Genomic DNA, 18,865 nt, shown 5'->3' with positions numbered 1-18,865 from the left:
CTCTTGCGTAAAATAGCTAAGTGCCTAAAGCTCCAGAGATGTAATTTCATCATCTTATTAAAATGAAATCAAGTGAGATTTATTACCTACAATTATTTATTGGTTTAGTGATCGTGTTCTTTCTAAATAATTTACTTTAAGAGTAATTTTTAAAGGTAAGTAATTTACCAAACATAGTAATCACAATATAACAGACACATGCTTACCTTGAATTAAAATAAATAGGATGAAAAAAAATTTTTAGAAATTAACCTAGAATCAAAGGAGTGTGTGGAACACTGAAGCACTCAGTAAATATTGGTTGAATAAAGGAAAGAACGGAAGGCAGCCCCTACATGAATCACTGCTTTTAAAGCCCAGGCCCCTACCTTAGGGATGATTCTAGATAATCCCTCAATTCAAAAGGATAAATCCTGCTTTCAGGGTAGATTGTTTTTCAGTGTTTCCAATTTTCTCAAAGGATAACCTGAGAGTTTAACATTTTTGCAGCGTTTATGTCATGGTTGGTGCCGATGTACCGTTTTCTTCTTGTTTACGAGAAGTTGAAAATCCACAGAATCAATTGAGATGCAGTCAAGAAATGGAGCCTGTGATAACATGTGATAAAAAATTTCGTACTCAGTTTTACATTGACTGGTGCAAAATCTCCTTGGTGAGTTTTTATTTTATTTTGTTTTTGCAAATAAAATAGGAAGTGATGTGGTTGGAGATAACATTTGACTAAAACCTGAATTGCTTTTAGGAACAAATCCTGGGTTTAGTTTGTTAATGCAGTTGACTTCCCTTGACTTAAAGAATTTGGCAAGCTCGTTGACACTGCATCCATTTAGGAAAGAGTATCTCCGCTTTTGTCCTCAGTCTACCCTTGATTAGTTGTTGGGGCTGCATTAGCTTGGCAGGTGGTCCAAATGACCACTCCCCCCCCCCATATCCAGGTGGCTGCTAAACTGGGGTAGATCACAGAGTCAGTGTGACATGTGAAGTAAGTCTCAAATATGCTGCCATTACCCACTATGGAAGGAGAGACTGGGGTACAATAGTACATCTGAAAATAAAGCAATATTGTGCTATAAGTCAGTGTCCTAAGAATTCAAATTGTGGGGCAAGTTCAAGGAATAAGAAAAAATTCCAAGTGAGCAAAATTAGAATGTTACCCACAGCCCCATAAATATTAAATATCTTTTTCTAAATTACTTTTTAATTAGGATGCTAAAAAAACTTAAGACAGTGTAGATAAGGTTTCATATACACTTGATATATATATGTAATATTTCATAGAAAATTTATATTATTTTTTGATCTTCCTTTCTGGAAGATTGGTAAGTTGTTTTACTTCTTTAGTGACCTTTAGATTTAACTTCTGTCAACTCTTGATGATTGGTGGTGAGTGAATTAGATCTAAGTTTAAAGTTGACATTTGAACAAAGTTATTGACACATAAACACAACTGTCACTTCGTGTCTTAGAGAAGCAACTGCAGGCAACTTTCCCAGATCCAGGACAGGAGAACATAGTATTCACGTCGTAGCACTTAGCACCTGTGACCCTTGGCCCCAGACTCCTCTTTTTATGTGACTGTGTCTTAGGAAAATAATGTTCTTTTTTTTGTCTTCTTAAATCAAGTAAAATTATTGAGCTGTTACACGCATTATAGAGAAATGTTGAATTTGCAAAGCTTGATATTTCCGTCATGGTGCTAATCATACAAGGATGCCAAAGACTGAGTGACCACAGTCATAAGTCGAGTAGGTACCTGTAACCGGAGTCAGCAGACAGTGGGCCCTGACAACGCCATTTTACTTGTGTTTGTGCTGTCAATTGTTTGTTTAGGAATACTACCTAATTTCTGACGTTTTCAAAGATGACTTACGCTTTGAAACTCTTAGTTTCTATGGTAAGACTTTATAAATGGAAAGATTGGGATTTTCATTTTTTATTTTATGTGTATTTATTTATTTATGTGTCACATCTTACCACAGAAGATATCAGGAGGCTTAAATGAAATAGTCAAGCAATAAACATAATAAATAAAATAGAAAAGAAATGGAAGACCAGGATGTGAACTTTATTTAAAAAAAAGAAGCCTAAGGTCAAGTTTGACAACAAGCTTCTTACGTCCAGGATTAAAAGAAGAAATTCATCAATTACTTAGCTCTCCTTCTTAAAGGAGGCAGAGCATCAGTTCCTTGGAAGAAAGTAAAGGTTTCACTAGCACTGTATTATTCTTGACAAAATTCTTCAAGTGGTGTTTTTTTTTGTTTTTGTTTTTTTGTTTTTTTGGTTTTTTTAGAGGATACAGAGAAATGCCACGAATCATTCTCCCCAACATATTTTGGGGGAGGGTGCTCGGAGGACAAACTTCACATGGCTATTTTTACAGTGTCCTTCAATTAAAACCACAACAAAATTAAATGCAATTCAGTGAAAACAGTTCAGTGAATGTGGAGGTAAATTAATATAGCGCCAATATGCATTTTTTGATCCTGGGATAGAATTTGGTAAAACTATAGCGTTGGAGGAGTTACATGTTCCTTAGGCTGTCTTTCCTCCAAATCACTTCTGTCATCTGTACAGCAGAAAGAAAGATCAAGGTTGTAACCATTTAGAAATTAACCTTAGAAACCACACCCGCATACCTGGTTGTCTACCAGTTCATGGTTGGTTAGCATCTGCACTAGAAGTTCGTCCCTAGGAAACAAGAAATGTACATGTAGAATGAAGGACCTCTGCTTCAAAGGAAGAAAACTGGACAGAACAACCACATACACACATACATTTATTGTGTATGGTTCATGTACATATGTCTGTATGTTGTGGAAAGGGCATAGGAAGTCGGCCAACATAAGCCCCTGAATCTGTTACTTTTGTTCAGTACTTCTTCCTAGCTCTCGTAAACAATGGCAAGTTCAAGACGATAACGTAATTGGAAAAGACGGCTTTTTAGAAATGTGTCAAAGAAAGTTTTGATATGTCTGGTCTTCGACTCTCATAATGTTTGCAGCTATTAATTTGATGTGTAATTGTCTTCTTTTATATCAGGTTGATAAAACAAAGCAAGTGTCCACCTATCAGGAAGTGATTCGAGGAGAGGGGATCTTACCTGATGGTGGAGAGTACAAACCCCCTTCTGATTCTTTGAAAAGCAGAGACTATTACACGGATTTCCTAATTACACTGGCTGTGCCCTCGGCGGTAGCACTGGTCCTTTTTCTAGTACTTGCTTATATCATGTGCTGCCGACGGGAAGGAGTGTGAGTACTTTAAAACACTAATAAAAAATTATTGAGCCTACTAGGTTAACAACATATAAGATTCCATTAAAAGCCAAGTTTCGTTTGGTTCATAAAACACTTTATAAATTAATTGAAATTGTGTTCAAGTCAAGCTACAGTACTTTATTCCTTTAAAATGAATTAAAATAGTTTTGAGTCTAGTAAATCAAATTAGGGGCTATAATTACTTTATTCAACAATTATTAAGGCTAGATGTAAACTCATGCTGGCAAAACAGTCCCAAGAATAACTGAGGTTAGCTCTTTTGGTTATATAAGCCATTTTGTGCAGAGACTGTGGAATCTTTTGACATGGTAATTACACTTTAAGTAAATAAATTGTCTTAGTTTGATCAGAAGTGATGGTCAGAATTCTCCTTGAAATTGTTCTGTCAAACGGGTGACATAATCTAAATGTTTAAAAGATACGTATGTGTACATATAAACCTAGAAGTAAATTAATGAAAATAAGAGTATAATTTGAGCAATGGGTGTTCACTTCATGAATAGCTAGCACTTTCAGGACATCTGTGTCAGTTAAAATAATCTCCCAAGATTATCTGGAAGTCAGGGCAACAAAGCAAAGGATAAAAAATTAGTAAAGCAGCAAGTAACAAATTCTTCCATTTTTTACATGTAGCCTGATTTCATTATGTCATAGAATTTATTTCCAAGAGCCTGATTCTTAATCTCCATTTTTTTTTCATTTTTCTGTGTGTTTCTCATCAGTATTCCATCTCTGTATGTGTACTCATCCACATAATGTCATAAACCTGGTGGCAAATGCTGCCTGCTTGCATTTAATAGTAACAATGTCAGCATTTCCACATCATGCAAGATCCCATGAGCATATAGTCTTAATGTTCCAAATATCAATGCTATTATTTAATTCATAAATTTTGTTTTGTTTCTAGGGAAAAGAGAAACATGCAAACACCAGAGTAAGTGTCTTCTTTCCTGTTATTTTCTTTATCATGTTTTTTCACTTCTCAGTTGCTCATCACGCTCCATACATGTGTGTCACGCTTTGATTTCATCATTCATCATCTTTCATAGTTTATTTCATGAATGTGAAAGCTGCTTTCTAAATAGAGATATTGAGGAGGGGTAGAGACTAAAAATAAAAAGGGTTTGAAAACTAAGATTATGTAGATAAAAATTAAACCTCAAATTTCAGAGTCAGAATATTAACTTGCCATTTATATGATGTGATTTCCCAATCTGCATTTCTATAAACCAGAGAACAGATGAAAAGACCTTTCATACACGTTTTCCTGAATCTACAGTAATAACCTACCATAAAATGAAACTTCTGTGAGTATTTATAAATGCCCCATCGGAAGCAACAATATAAAAGCTATGGTAGTTTAATCTTAATTGTAGAAATTAAATAGCATACTAGTTTGTTACTTAGGGCTATAACATTAACACAATGCTTTATAGCTTAGTCTCATGCAAGACACGTTTATTTAAAAATTAGTTTACAGTGTTCAGTTTTGCCATGTTGAAAGCATGTGAACTGCATCTCTTTCAGAGATAACTTGTAGAACGCCCAAAATGCAATCATGTCTTGTTTTAAAAATTAAAAAAATTCGCAACTGTTTCAAATCTGATGACCCATCAGGCTAATATTTGATTTTAAATATGTGTGTGTTTTCTTTCTTTTCGATCTAGCATCCAGCTGGTCCATCATAGTGCTATTCAGAAATCTACCAAAGAACTTCGTGACATGTCCAAGAATAGAGAGATAGCATGGCCCCTGTCAACACTTCCTGTGTTTCACCCCGTAACTGGGGAGATCATACCTCCTCTGCACACGGACAGTTATGAGAGCACGAATATGCCACTGATGCAAACGCAGCAGTAAGTATCCATGTGCTCCTGTCGTGATTAATATGCATGAATGTATCCACTTAATTTCCATAAAGACCAGAACTTTTCATTGTTGCTTTGGTTTGTTTGTTTGTTTGTTTGTTTATAACTCTAAGAGAAAATACCAAAAGGACATGGCTAGTGTGGATCCCAACCCCGTGGTGCTGACCCAAATATAAAGGATTACTTTCAGGAAATGCATTTTTTTTCCCTACACTAATTGAAACAAGATGACATTCACCTTAATATTTAAGAAATTGACACTGCTAACAAACTAACATGTGTGCTCAAAGATGAGTTAATTGTGAAAAGAGATGCATATCCTAAAGCATAACAAATTGATTATTTTTTAGAACTATTATTAGAATTATTGGGTTCTGTTAACCTATTTTTTTGATGTTACTGCCACACCTCTATTTAATCTAATTTTTTTTGTGCCTCAGGATAAAAGGTTTTTATGTTATTTCTTGTGATCTGCTTGTATATCAAAGTGAGTAGTTCCAATTTTGTCTATAAGTACAATTTATTAGTGCCAACCTTTGTAGTGCTGGAAGGACTATGATCAGAAAACCTGGAAGAAGCCTTTGTAAGTGGTACCTATGGGGGGCAAGGGGTTAAGGAAATTGCCCGGTTGCTCTTTGAGAAGCCACATTATATGCCTAGAAGATCAATTTTAATATAAGGGAATTGTAGGTAAAATTGCCATTTATTTTTAAGAACATGGCTCTTCCCTCCCCCCCCCCCTTTAACCATATATTAAAATGGGTTAAATTCAGTTTCCTAAGGAAGTCACAGGTTGGCCTTTGAGATCCTCCTCTTTTTCACTTTACTTTTGTGAATATGATGATTATCGAAAAAATCTACCTCCCCCCACCACATAAACCTTAGGGTATGATATACAGGTAACCTCTTACTGATTAAAGATTTATCTGGGAACCATACTGGATGCAAACATTTTCCCATTGCAAATGCTGATTTTGTAACCATGCAAAAGGTATGTGGTGATTTGGAGATTAAATAGTAATTAATATGAGTAGTATAGATAGTCAGACTTGATAAATTTGTCCAAAGTACTTCAGAAATCTAAGAGTATTGTATTTTCCTAAACTTCTCTAACATTATTTACTTACTGTTGAATAGGCTAAGGTATGTGTTTATGTGCGCATGTATGTGTAAGTGATTGAAGTCTGATTGACAGTGGAGAAAATTACATACATTTAACATTTTGAGTTTTAGAAACATTAATATTTGATCAGGGATGTGAATATTAAAGTCTCACAAAATTTAGTTGTACTGAACGGAAGGGATAGATTTCTGTGTTCTCTGATGGTTAGTGGGTCATCCTAAAGCCCACTTTACCAGGATTAGATACTGATGAAAAAAATTAGTATAATTTGAAGAATATTACAATAGCCCACAATTTAGCAATCTCTCCTGCTTTTTTAGATGAAAATATGAACAGCCTTATCATTAAATTCCAAATGGAAAGAATTTTAAAATTCTTTTAGACTACCATTTCATATTTTCTTTACCCAAGAGTACTAGTGAAGTATAGGTATATATTCTTCAAATGTTGATATATATTCTCAAAAATGAAATGGCCAAATATACTTGAGAAACAGTTTTTTGGTTTGTTTGTTTGTTTGTTTGTTTGTTTTAAAACTACAAGGGTTCTCAGAGGCCTTGAGTGTTGGTATGCTTCATGAATCCAAGGAAAAATGCCAGAAGAGGTAACTCTTCAAAGAACATAGTCTGGGAAATGCTTCTACTGGCAAAATAACAAGGCTATCAAGTTTTGGAATATAGAAATATTCATTATAATGAGTAAGGGACTTAAATATGTTTGTAAATCAGTAAAACTCTGCTGCTAGTGAAATTTAAGGGAAACAAAAAGGCTGCATCATTTAGATATGCTTTCTAACCGTATATGTTGAGAATGAGAGTAGCTCCTTAAAAATTATTTTGATTTTCTGTGGTTAGGATTTTGCAATGTTTCTACTCATATACAAACACAAGAAATTTTCTATCTAGTTTACAACCAAATACATCTTCCTGGTCCTTCCACAACCCCATCAACTGTCATTATGTCGATGAGATCTCTCTATTTGCAAATGCAATAGGTTATTCTATTGAATTTGTGACAATTTGACCATATATGTGTTTTTAAGTCCAGAAAACCTTCACATTATTCAGATTTCTGCTAATGGAAAAACTCCATTAACTAGCACTTCTATATAAATAGGGTAGATAGATAATTGATGATGTGCACAATGATTATTCTGAGGCACTGCGAGATCATCAAGTACGTCTGACTCATCAGAGGGAAATTAAATTACATTCGGTGTCGTTTCAGTGTTGAGTGTATATTATCTTTCTTTTATTCTTGGAAATGGATAATATGTGCACTGTCTCTATGGTAACTCCCTATAAGCCAGAATATGTGATTAACCTCATTTTCCAACCATGCCAGATAATAGGGAGATTCATTGTATCAGGTTCGTCACAGCTGTCCTTTACACAAATTCAGCTTTTACTCCTTACCTTAAAAGCATGGCCCTGTTTTTAAAGTTTTATTTCAGCACCAAGTACATACATACATACATACATATTTTGGTCATTTGTATTGAATTGAATTCTCCACATTAAAATGAGATATTATATTTGATGAGGCGTTACAGTACTTGATAACCAAGTACATGCTTGGGGAATGCTGCCTGGTATTTGTTAATTAACCCTTCTTAAAAGGGCATGCCTTTCATCTTCCTATATTCATAATAACCTTCCTGATTATAAATGATGTGGCATGTTTATTCTTCAGACTCGACCCCGGAAATATTCAGGCATAAGGACATGGCTGAAAGTTTATGTTGGCTTCTAAGCAAGACTCAAGGACATTCAAAGCTTTCCTTCAGAGCTGCATGGAAATTTGCTTGGGTCCTTTAAACAAGTCAGTCTAGGAGGTCTAGAGAACCCTAGAACAGTGCGAGGTAAAGAGAACTCATAGCAGTTGTTTGATGAGGGGTTGCTGCCATTATTTGTCAGTTACACAGGAATATTTTCTTTTTGGCATGGTGCTTCACAGGACTCTAGACTGGTACCATACCTTAGACAGTAAAAAAATGTTTAATCATTTGTAGGTGATAAAATGGAGGTATGGATAAGAGGCAAAGCTAAATTAGGTAAAAAGTGAGATTTGATTATTTGCTTATCTTGCTATTATGTCAAAGATAATGTAGTCATTGAACTCAAGGATCTCTGGGCCAGGTTATAGGCAAGGGATTGGACAGGTAGCGGGAAGGGAACCTGGAAAGGGACCAGGAGATGGAGCACATGCTTGGAAGGGACAGTTTCGTTTTAGATGGTGTTTCTTCTACATTACAGATTACAGAGGCAATAGAAACAGGCTGTTAAAATGATCACATAGTATAGAAATGTAAGGTCAATTTAGTTTGATCTTTGCTAATGCATTTATTAATAACTGTTTTATTTTGGAATGATTTTTGAGGCTCGGAGAAGTTACAAAGATAACAGAGTTTTCAGAGATCCCTCACCCACTTTCTCCCATTGTACATTTGTCACAACTAAGAAACCAACATTGGTGCTTTACTATTAAGCAGACTTCAGATTTATTTTTTTTAAATAATTTGAAATTTCACTGCTGTTTTTTTTTTAAGATTTTATTTATTTGAGAGAGAGTGAGAGAAAGAAACAGCATGAGTGGGAGGGGCAGAGGGAGAGGGAGAGAGAGCATCTCAAGCAGACTCCAGCTGAATGAGTGTGGAGCCCGTCACAGGGTTCAATCCCAGGACCCTGAGATCATGATCTGAGCTGAAACCAAGAGTTGGAGGCTTAACTGACTGTACCACCCAGGTGCCCCATGAGATTTCACTAGTTTTTCCCCTATTGTCCTTCTTCTGTTTTGGGATTTTTGTCAAGGACACAATAATTGGCATGTCTCTTTACTCTCCTCTGGTCTGGGCAGTTTTTTAGACCTTCCTCATTTCCCCATGACCTTGACAGTCTTGAAGAGCACTAGCCACATATTCTGTCGAATGTTCCCCGTCCCCTAATACAGTCAGGCTTTTTGCATCTGTACTTAATCAGTTATCTTTGTAGTTCAGTGAATACATGTTACCATTAACAGTAAGAACTTCTCTCCTTACAGGCTGTCCTCCTATTACCATTCATTGCTGGAGATTAATTATAAAATAATTCTTTTTAAAAATTTATTTTTAATTTATTTTTTACTTTTTGAGAGAGAGAGAGCGAGCACAAGCAGGGTGGGGAGAAGCAGAGGGAAAGAGAGAATCTTAAGCAGGCTCCACACCCAGCAGGGCTCCATCTCATGACCCTGAGATCGTGACCTGAGTGGAAATCAAGAGTTGGACGCTTAACCAACTGAACCACCCAGGTGCTCCATAAAGTAATTCTTAAAAGTAAATCTGCTTTGCCCAGAGAATCATTGTTGTAATTAGGGGTTATGTTTTTGAGCAAAGATTTAACTTAAAATATTTACAGATTGACTGATGTACCTTGAAAATAAACCTTTGTCATGATTTAAATGAAGAAAACCAAATTCCAAGTCATAGAATTTTAGGTCCTAAAAGGTATGTTGTGAGAGAGTCTAGCCTGGTCGTTTCTAGACCATTTGCAGATCACACTCACCTGTGGAGCTCTTGCGGTGCAGATCCCAGCGCCCTAGTTCCGTGGATTTGGAATCCGGTGGATGTGTGAGTCAGGTGGAGCAGGAAAAAGGGTTGAGAATCCCTGAATAAAATAAAATACTTGAAAGAGCTAGGTTTGAGGGTTTGGGAAAGCCAGCTTGGTGTTTCTTTGGGGGGTGGAGGTGGGGAAGGGGTTGTTACTCACACTGCCCCACCTGTTGATTTAAAAGAGGAAGCGTGTCTCCTGATTCCTCCCTAAGAGATCTATACAAAGGAAGAGTGTGAAAGAGGCGGTCCGGGTGCTTGATCTAGAGTGTGGGGATGTTTGTGGGTGTATACGCATCAGCTTCAAGACTTTTCGCACCTCCTTCAGCTGCCTGAAGAAAATGGTGTAGAGAAGTGAGAGATGAGTACTGATTAGTACTGAATGGGATAGAGAAATTCTGAGTCTCAAAAAACGCAAAACCACTGGGAAACTGTAATTTTGCACTTTTATGGGAGGCATTGGCCGGAGGATTTCAGATATTCCATTTTCTAAAAAAGAATTTATTCTAAAATTTGTAATGTATTATGTGTTTTTTTAGGGGGTAGATCTACTTCCTTGTTACTCTTTTCTCATACCAACGTCAATATCAATTGATTTTTCCTGAATGCGAGGCATCGTCATAGAAGATTTTACATAATGAATAATAGGGAAAAGTGCCCAAAGAGTTTCTAGAAAGATTTTAATTGTCTACATGAAAATTTTCCTTATTCATTATACTAAACATGATACCTAATCCAGAGTAATTGGGTCTCCCTCAAAACAGGAGGTAGGTTGTGCTTAATCTTTTATACATTAACGAATATAAAACTAGAATTAAGTCTTCTAATTAAAGATGTAGTAACAAATCATTTTAGCTCTTGTTTAAGGTATTTTCCATTTGTCTTCCCCTTGGTAATAATGAGAACTAACTTTGGTAAAATTTCATAAATAAAAAATCAGGTTTCGATGAACGTTAGTATCAGTTGAAGAGAATGTTTTAGGAGACCAAGATAATGGTTTCCTGTTGACAAGAACGGTCAAGCAGCCAAGGATATTTCAGAGCCATTGACTTTTTTTTTTTAAATCAGCAATGGATGCACTATCTCTGATGGCTTTCGGTTCTATAGGTTTGTACTGCTTCAGTTTAAAGTCTTGGTAGGCTTGCTTTTGGCTTTATATAAGCAGGAGAAAATAGCTAAAAGAAAAAAATGAATATCTCCTTTCTCATTTAGGTTCCATGTATGTTCTACACTGATTTTAGTTAAAATTAAGTTTTGAAATTAAAAATTATAGTGATGTTTCCAGTTTCTCTGTGTCCTTCCTTCCTTAATCCAAATAATGGCCTGGTTCTTTAGTAAAAGTAGGCAAGGGGTCCAAATTGGCATTTTTGTTGGAAAAAAATTATAGAAAATTCAATGGTTAGGCAACATCAATTTTGCTGAAATAATTGGGAAATTCCAAAAATATACTGCTATTGTTAAATATATTCCTTGTTGTTAAATGGCTCCATACTAATTCAAAAGAGAAGTGTTTTGTATTCTACATAGCCAAACTAACGTCATTTATTTCCAAATCTGGCACAGATTCTGTGGCTTAATGCAAATCACTTAACCTTTCTTTGCTTTTGAGTCTTCCAGCAAGTTGGAATATAATGTATTGACAATGATCAACCTAACTCACAGAATTACTCTACAGGATACCCAAGAATGTCAAATTACCTTAAAATGGTTGTACAAATAAATAATTGTGTCCTCCCCCCAGATCACTTATTTATTAATTTGTACGTTATTACCTTTGCTTTCTTGAAGAGTACAGTTTGTGCAATGGCTAATTTACATAATTTTCTATTTAGATGCATGTAATTAATGGTAGTAAAATTACAAAATAATTAATGCTAATAATTTAGAGAACTCCAGTTTTCTTAAATCTTTTTTCTATGTAATGTAGTTTACACATAATAATCTTTCCAGTAGTCCATTAATAACGTAATTATTCTGAATAGTTTTATGACTTTATAGAGGTCCTTTCTTTGAAGGATTATTGGACTTCTATTTGAAGTCAGCCCCACTTTCCTGTGTAATTGTCTTCAGCGGTGTGCTTTCACTGAAGATGGAAATGCTTCCCTTTCCTCACCTCTGGTCTGCTTGACTGGAACAGAGTTACTCCTAGGAATTTCTCCAGTATGCCTGAAGCAGTGCTGTCATGAGGTACCTCCCTTCAGCTCTTTAGTGGAATTCACACTTCAAGTATGCCCTTCATGGACATTTGACCTCTGACACTCACAGGCTCATCTGCAGTCACAGTTTTGGGCCGCCAGCCACGAGCACAGAGCCAGGTCGGCCCACCCTGGAGATGCTGGGGATATTGCTTCTCCACGTATTTCTTGTCGAGCTCCTTTTTTGCACACAGAAGCACTTTTATAGAACTCATCCATATTTCAGTGAAGTTGCAAGTAGTGTATGCACATGGTTCAAACCTAACCAATTGGGACATGCACTTCAGGTAATTTTAAATCCCTAAACCAAAGTCACACCATTGCTTTCTCATAGATCTCCAGATTTCTTGCTACCTTGGGTGTGGCACTTTCTCAACCAACCCTTCTCCTCAAACCTAGCCAAGCCCATTGCTACTTAGACAGTTTAGTAGTGTAGTGGAAGAGGAAAAAAAAGAAATTAGGGGCTAGAGAAGAAATGACAGGGTAGAGATCTACTTTGATCAGTGGTTTTTAGACTGCCGTCCACAGAAGGGTAAGTTGGGCTGGGCAATGGGAGTGAGGAGGCTTCCAACTACTAGCCAAATATTGATTTTGAATTTGGGGTATCCTTGATTTAGAGCTTTTGAAAGGCTCTCCTTGTCATCGTCACTATTTTTGTTTTCTGAGAATATTGACTTAATCCATTAATACATTGGATAGAACTAGAGGTGATGGGAAATGTGTGTGTGTGTGTGTGTGTGTGTGTGTGTGTGTGTGTGTATAAGGTGTGCTGTAATAGCTTCTGATGCAGAACAGATAGGCCCACATTAGTTGTACCTGAGAAGTTAAAACAAACCTCATCTCCCCCTCCCAAGTGCCCATGAAATTGTTTTTTGACTTCTGTATTAAAGATGTTTGCTCTCCCATCTATAAATCTAGAACTTATTTTCTCTGTGGTTTATAAGTTAATCTTTTTACTTCCATGATCAAAACCAGTATAAATACATTGTGTGAAATACTGAAAGAATAAACAAGCAAATAAAGTACTCCATAAGACCACACAAGGACAAGTAGGGTTGATAGGTAATAGCAAACAAGAATATAATTATTGGAATGAATTATTAAGTAACTTCCTCGAATTGAATTAGAATTGATTTTGTTATTTCCTTAACAATATATTTAAAATGGAGCTGAAAATCTAAAAAAAATTACTCAACGTCATTAACATTCCTATAGATTAATTTAAGAGTTTAAATAGTATTTAGCATATATAGCTTTACACTTTAGATAGTTGTATTTGGAACATAATATTTGCCTGGCTGAAATGATTCAGATCAATGGTTTTCAAACTCTGTTTCTTGGAGGTTTCTTAGAAATGCCTTAGGAGCCAGCATGTGGGGCAAAAGAAACAAAGCAGGCGGGATTCCTGGCTCCCTTGTTTCAACCCGGGCAACCTCACATTTATCTCTTTTGTACATCAAGAGTTCTGCTTAGGATTTCAATTAAAAGGAATTCCATTGCTGAAGAGAAACAAAAAAACTGAAAACTCCTGGCTTGGATCTAGCCCTACTAGTAGCAAGGGGCTGACTCCTAGGATTTCTTCCACACAGAATCTGATTTGTACATTTTTGCAAATGAATTTTTATATCAAAATTTGAAACTATGAGCATGAATGTTAATAAATACATGTATTTTATGTGAATCTTTCTAAGTGTCTGCACTTCTGCACATGTTCATTCAAAAATTGTTTATTGCATGTTTCCAGTTGGGGAGACTAAACAAAATAGGGGGTTCTTACTGGTAAGGCACTTTGGGGCCAATAAACATTATGTGATGAGAAATACAACAACAATCAGCATGTGTATGAAACCATATTAAATGATAACCTAACGGGGAGGCAGTGCTTAGAGAGTGAGGATGCATAGAACAAGTGGTACTTGAGGTATTTTTTAATTAAATAATCAGTTAAAAGTTTTTAATTAACATTCCTTGTAGGATAGTTTTAAATTATAAAAGTAATTCATGTCCACTGTAACAAATTTTAAGTTGAGTTTGCAAAGACAAATGGGAGCTGGTTGGATACAAGAGGTGGTCATGGTCATGGTGGCGGTGGTTCTATTTCAGGCAGTCAGGGTGGGGGCACCAAGTAGGGACCAGATATATTGGTGGTTTTCTGGGCCAAACTCAATTTGCAGGTAGGCATAAGGAAGTCATGAAATGTGTGTTGCTTGAATGACATAATCGGAGGTGCGTCTTAGAAGATCATCTGACAGCAATGTGCACAGTGGATTATAAGGGAACAAGAATGGGACTAAGGGAACAATTCAGCTCAGTTGCAAAGTTCCAAGTGAGAAAGCGTGATGGCTTCAACCAACAGAGGTGGGAAAGAAGAGGACAGATACAAAGAGAGATTGAGGAGAATCATTAGGAGTTCCCAAGATTGGGATGTGGGAACGGAAGAAGGGAAGAGTCTGTGATGACTTCTGCATCTTGACAAGTACAGTCAGGTGGATGGCCAGTGTCATTCCCTGGGCAGGGATAGAAGAGCATAACTTTGGCATAAAGAATGAAAATGGGTGTGTATGTTGTTCTGGGAGAGTGTGTGAGCATGTATGTATGTTCTAGACCTGAATCTGAAAGTGTACGGATTCTAAGCGCAAGCCCTGGAGTCCCTGGATTCACATCTTTATCCACCACTTCTTAGCTATGTAGCCTCGGACCTCTAAGCCTGTTTCCTCATCTGTAAGTTGGTAAAAATAATACCTACCTCATAGGGTTGTTGTGAAGTAGAATGTAGTGTTTAGTAGGAGCTTTCTGAAAGTTATCAAATATTATTTATCTTCCTCAGACCTTAGGTTTATCATGCATAAACTCATGCGGGTAGGCTGGGTTAGATGATTTCTGGGGATCTTTTTAGCTATAAAATTTTTCATTCTAGTATGTCTGCTGTCTGTTTGCATGTATATAAACAGTATTACTCAAAAATGTCAATCATTTCTAGGAACTTGCCACATCAGACTCAAATACCCCAACAGCAGACTGCAGGTAAGTACTAAAAGTAGTAAGTTGATATTAACATATGAAGCTAACAGATTAAAAGATTATTATAGTACCATGTAATTTATGAAGCTTTAGCATCATTGAGTAAGGCAAAACAGTTGTGTCATTCCTTAATCAGAGTTAGAACCTCAGAATAATAGCTTAGATTATTGCATAGATTGGCATCAGAGTGATAAACACAGGGTAAATGATCTTAGAGCAAAAGCATCCATGGAGGTCCTGTCTAATTAAGGAAGACTGAATAAAATCCCCTTCCTTCAGTGAAGCTCCCTATTCTTCCCCTTGGTATGAAAGATTCTTAGCTTGGATGCATCCAGGATTTGTCTCAGTAAGTGAGCAGCTTGAAACTGACTCTTACAAAAGGAAACCATTGTGACTAATCACTGAGGCTTCAGGGGGATAAATGAGAAATGGTTGGCCTGGTTTTAATGCCACTTTAAAAAGCTGTTATAACATGACCAGTGACAACAAGATGGCGGACGATTCTCCCTTGACTATTCTCTTTCCCTAAGACTTGCTTTCTTTAAGTTTATTTCTTTCAAGTGTCCCTAAAAAATTTCCACAGCCAATTATTTCATTCATCTCGGTACCAAGTAGATAACTTATTCATGATTGTCTTCTAATTAGTGGTTGATTCCTAGTTCTAATTGCCAGGCAACCAGTAATGCCTTTTGTGGCTCTCTTGGAAAAGCAAGAGAAGTTTTAAAAATGTAAGTTGGATGTGGAATTCTGAGTATGAATAGTGGTATTGTAGCTGGGAAGCTATTAAGTAAGTCTCTTAAAAAGTTTGGGCACATATAGAAATTTATTGGATGTTTTTGTTCAAAAATTATTTTCTCTATTACTGCTTTCGGGAATTTAAGGAGATTTTCGTTTGACAACTTTTCAAAGATTTGAGGCAAGTATAATAAAGTTGTTCATCAGATTTTAATTATGAGATAATGTTTATCAGAATTTTCCCCCACAGTTTTGATCACTTGTTTTAATTAAATGCTAACATGTTTCAACAAGGGTATTCAATATATTGATGTGGTTTTGCTACTGTGTAAGTGTTCAGGAGATTGATGAAGGAACAAACTTTGTTATAAATATGTTACCTAAAGAGCAAAGACAAAAACAAATCCCTATTAACACTAATTGCCTGGCTTTTTTTTTTAAAACAAGAAAACATTTAAAGGACTATTTCTACATTTCCCTCATTAAATTCATAAACTTCTAACTTTTCTAAGATGCCTTTCCTCTGATTCTTAATTATTTCATGCAAGCAGTGAGTAGAAGGGAGACAGTTTCTAGTAAAACAGTAAATAATTGTGTGTTTTAAAAATCCAGATTTTACTTATTCCCCCATTAGAGGAAATAAGGGAGCCTTAGTAGATGATATTAGAGAGACATATTTGATAGTGGTATAGATTTTCAGCAAGTAGACTTGTTAATGTGCTAGTTTTTAGTAATAGGCAGCATTTCCAACTACGAGGACAATTTATGCCTAAGCAAATGGGATAAGAGCCAAAGAATTTCCCTAGGGGAATTTTAGGTTGTTCAACCCAATTTTCTAGATTATTTTTCTAAAACAGATTTTGGGGAGCAGGCATTTTGCTTGAGTCAAGGAAGCTTTGATCTCCTTTTTAGTTAATACGATAGCCTATTACCTCCTTGTTTTCTTATATTTTTCTGTAATTTGGAGCACATTATTGACTAAAGTGCACCATCTCCTCTTGGCTGTTTTCTTCTTGTCGTTGTTTTCAGTGAGTCTCTAAAGTATGTAAGTGCTAAAGGGAGAGAGACCTCCCTAGCATTTTTTATAATTATGATAGATTGTTGTGTTTCTGCCTCTGATAAACCATACAACCAAATAGAGTTATGCCTCCCAGAGGGAAGAGCTGAATGGGCAGGTTACATTCCTTATTCCCATTCTGTTGTTTGAATGAAAAAATAGTTTGTTTCCAGTTTCCAAGTTATTCTGCTCTGTATGCATATGCATGGATTTAGTGCTCTTTCTGTGTTTTCTTGGGCACAGCAGCTTTTCTGTCTCTCCTTTCTGGTTGTCCCAGTACCACAAAGAGGCAACCACATTTGAAATAATAATTTGCTTTTTCCAAGTACCTCAAAGCACTATGCAAGGTCACAGTTTTCTTTATGATGATAATTTAAGCACAGGTTTTGTCTCTTGGATACCAAGTAATTTTATTTGTAGCTACTTATATGGAATTTGTCAGGAAGAATATATTTTGAAGTTTGTTTTATTTATTTAGTTTTTTTTTTTTCTTTTTTTAACGATCACCAAAAGTTTAAGAAATGAACTAGCTGCTGGTGTTGTAATCCTGGACTTAAGCACTTGCTGGGATAATAGAGCAGTTACGGCTGACAATAGCACTGCCTTTTGGACGAGGCCCAAGCCATTAGGTTTGATGCTCCTTCAGGTTTTCTCATTTTCTTTGCCCTTCCAGCCCACACGATATTTTCTAAAAAGCCACGATTAAAAGGTACAGTCATGCATCCCGCAGTCAACCTCATTCTTTTTGTTTATTGTGGGAGGAATTTTCAGACCATACCTTCTGAGAAGTACAAACCATTACGGCTTCAGCCCAAGAAGGAGAGGACTGATTTAGAATTTTTCCTTTTTTTTTTTTTTTTTTTAATGCAGACAAGTAATGTCAACGTAATTATTTTAAATTGCTTTAAGGAGATAGAAAATGACTGTCATACTTTATTTTGCTCAAAATCTAAGTGTCCGCGCCCTAACTCATGCCTTATGTTTGTTCTTCCACACTCCAGGTAAATGGTATCCCTGAAGAAAGGAAACTGACTGAAGCCATGAATTTGTAATCAGACAGCATAGCAGTTATATGTCATTTTTTCTCTTTCCCACTCATGCATGAGCTTTTCTGGCACATGGTATGCATGTCGACCGTATTAAGTCCATAACAAATAACACGATATAACTTTCATTTTACTAATGTATTTTTTTGGTACTTAAAGCATTTTTGACAATTTGTAAAACATTGATGACTTTATATTTGTTACAAATAAAAAGGGAACTTTAAAATAAATATTATTAATGAAGCTTAATGTTGGGTGAAATTTATTTCAGAAAATATTTGATTGCCTTCCATATAGTAGGAATCTTCTGTTGCTAGGAACAGGTTCATGTGGTCATTCTTTATTCAGTAAGATTTTATTAAGCATGTTCTATAAATATAGAAAATGTCTATGGTCTGTGTTCCAGGTGCGCGACCCATTTAAATAATGCTATTATCCTTACAGCATGTTTTAATCTGTTCTTTTATATATTACTTCTTGGAATGTTTTAAGGTAGATCTGGTTTTATGAGTTATGGATCTGATAATGAAGGATGGGCCGGGCTGCATAATTACCTGTTTCCATTATTGGATACTTGTATTTAGAAGCAAGCTGGGAGCTATTATTCAAAAAGAGAATAGGTACCCGCTGTTGGTGACATGAATTAGCTCCAAACGCCTGAGCTCCCCTGTAATAGCACTACTCTCAAGGCTTTACTCACACCGTGGTGGTCTGCTTCATGCATCTTGGATACTATTGATTAAAATGTGGTTATTAGAGCGGCTCACAGGGCTACTTTTGCTGTAGACTAGACCAGCTAGAAAACGTTCTCCTACTCTGCTCTGGGCCGATTTCTGTGTTACATGTTAATTAGTCAAAGGACACACAAATGCTATGTAAATCTGACTCCAAAATCTAAAAAGATTCCCTGTTAGCATTGTGTGCAACAAGGTGTCTTTCACTCAGGGGGACCATTCTAT

The 18,865-nt window shown here is 36.1% G+C and overlaps 1 protein-coding gene across 3 annotated transcripts in view; it reads left to right on the top strand.

The window, feature by feature from the left end:
- SGCE (sarcoglycan epsilon) overlaps window positions 1-18,155 on the top strand; it is a 65,784-nt gene extending 47,629 nt beyond the window's left edge. Inside the window, exons 6-12 of one of the 3 annotated variants that reach the window (XM_019798583.2) lie at window positions 490-652; window positions 3,040-3,251; window positions 4,186-4,212; window positions 4,946-5,134; window positions 15,028-15,071; window positions 15,950-15,984; window positions 17,862-18,155. In XM_019798583.2, the coding sequence (XP_019654142.1) occupies window positions 490-652; window positions 3,040-3,251; window positions 4,186-4,212; window positions 4,946-5,134; window positions 15,028-15,071; window positions 15,950-15,984; window positions 17,862-17,912 (721 nt within the window). In that variant the 3' untranslated portion in view covers window positions 17,913-18,155. The remainder of the gene's footprint in view (window positions 1-489; window positions 653-3,039; window positions 3,252-4,185; window positions 4,213-4,945; window positions 5,135-15,027; window positions 15,072-15,949; window positions 15,985-17,861) is intronic. The other 2 variants (XM_019798584.2, XM_011223650.3) reach the window with 2 other exon arrangements.
- Window positions 18,156-18,865: the final 710 nt, after the last annotated feature.

This window comes from Ailuropoda melanoleuca, chromosome 1 (assembly GCF_002007445.2).
Source record: "Ailuropoda melanoleuca isolate Jingjing chromosome 1, ASM200744v2, whole genome shotgun sequence".
In the NCBI taxonomy this organism is placed as follows: Eukaryota; Metazoa; Chordata; class Mammalia; order Carnivora; family Ursidae; genus Ailuropoda; species Ailuropoda melanoleuca.
Note: the sequence above shows the minus strand (reverse complement) of the source record. Positions and strands in the feature narration are given on the sequence as shown.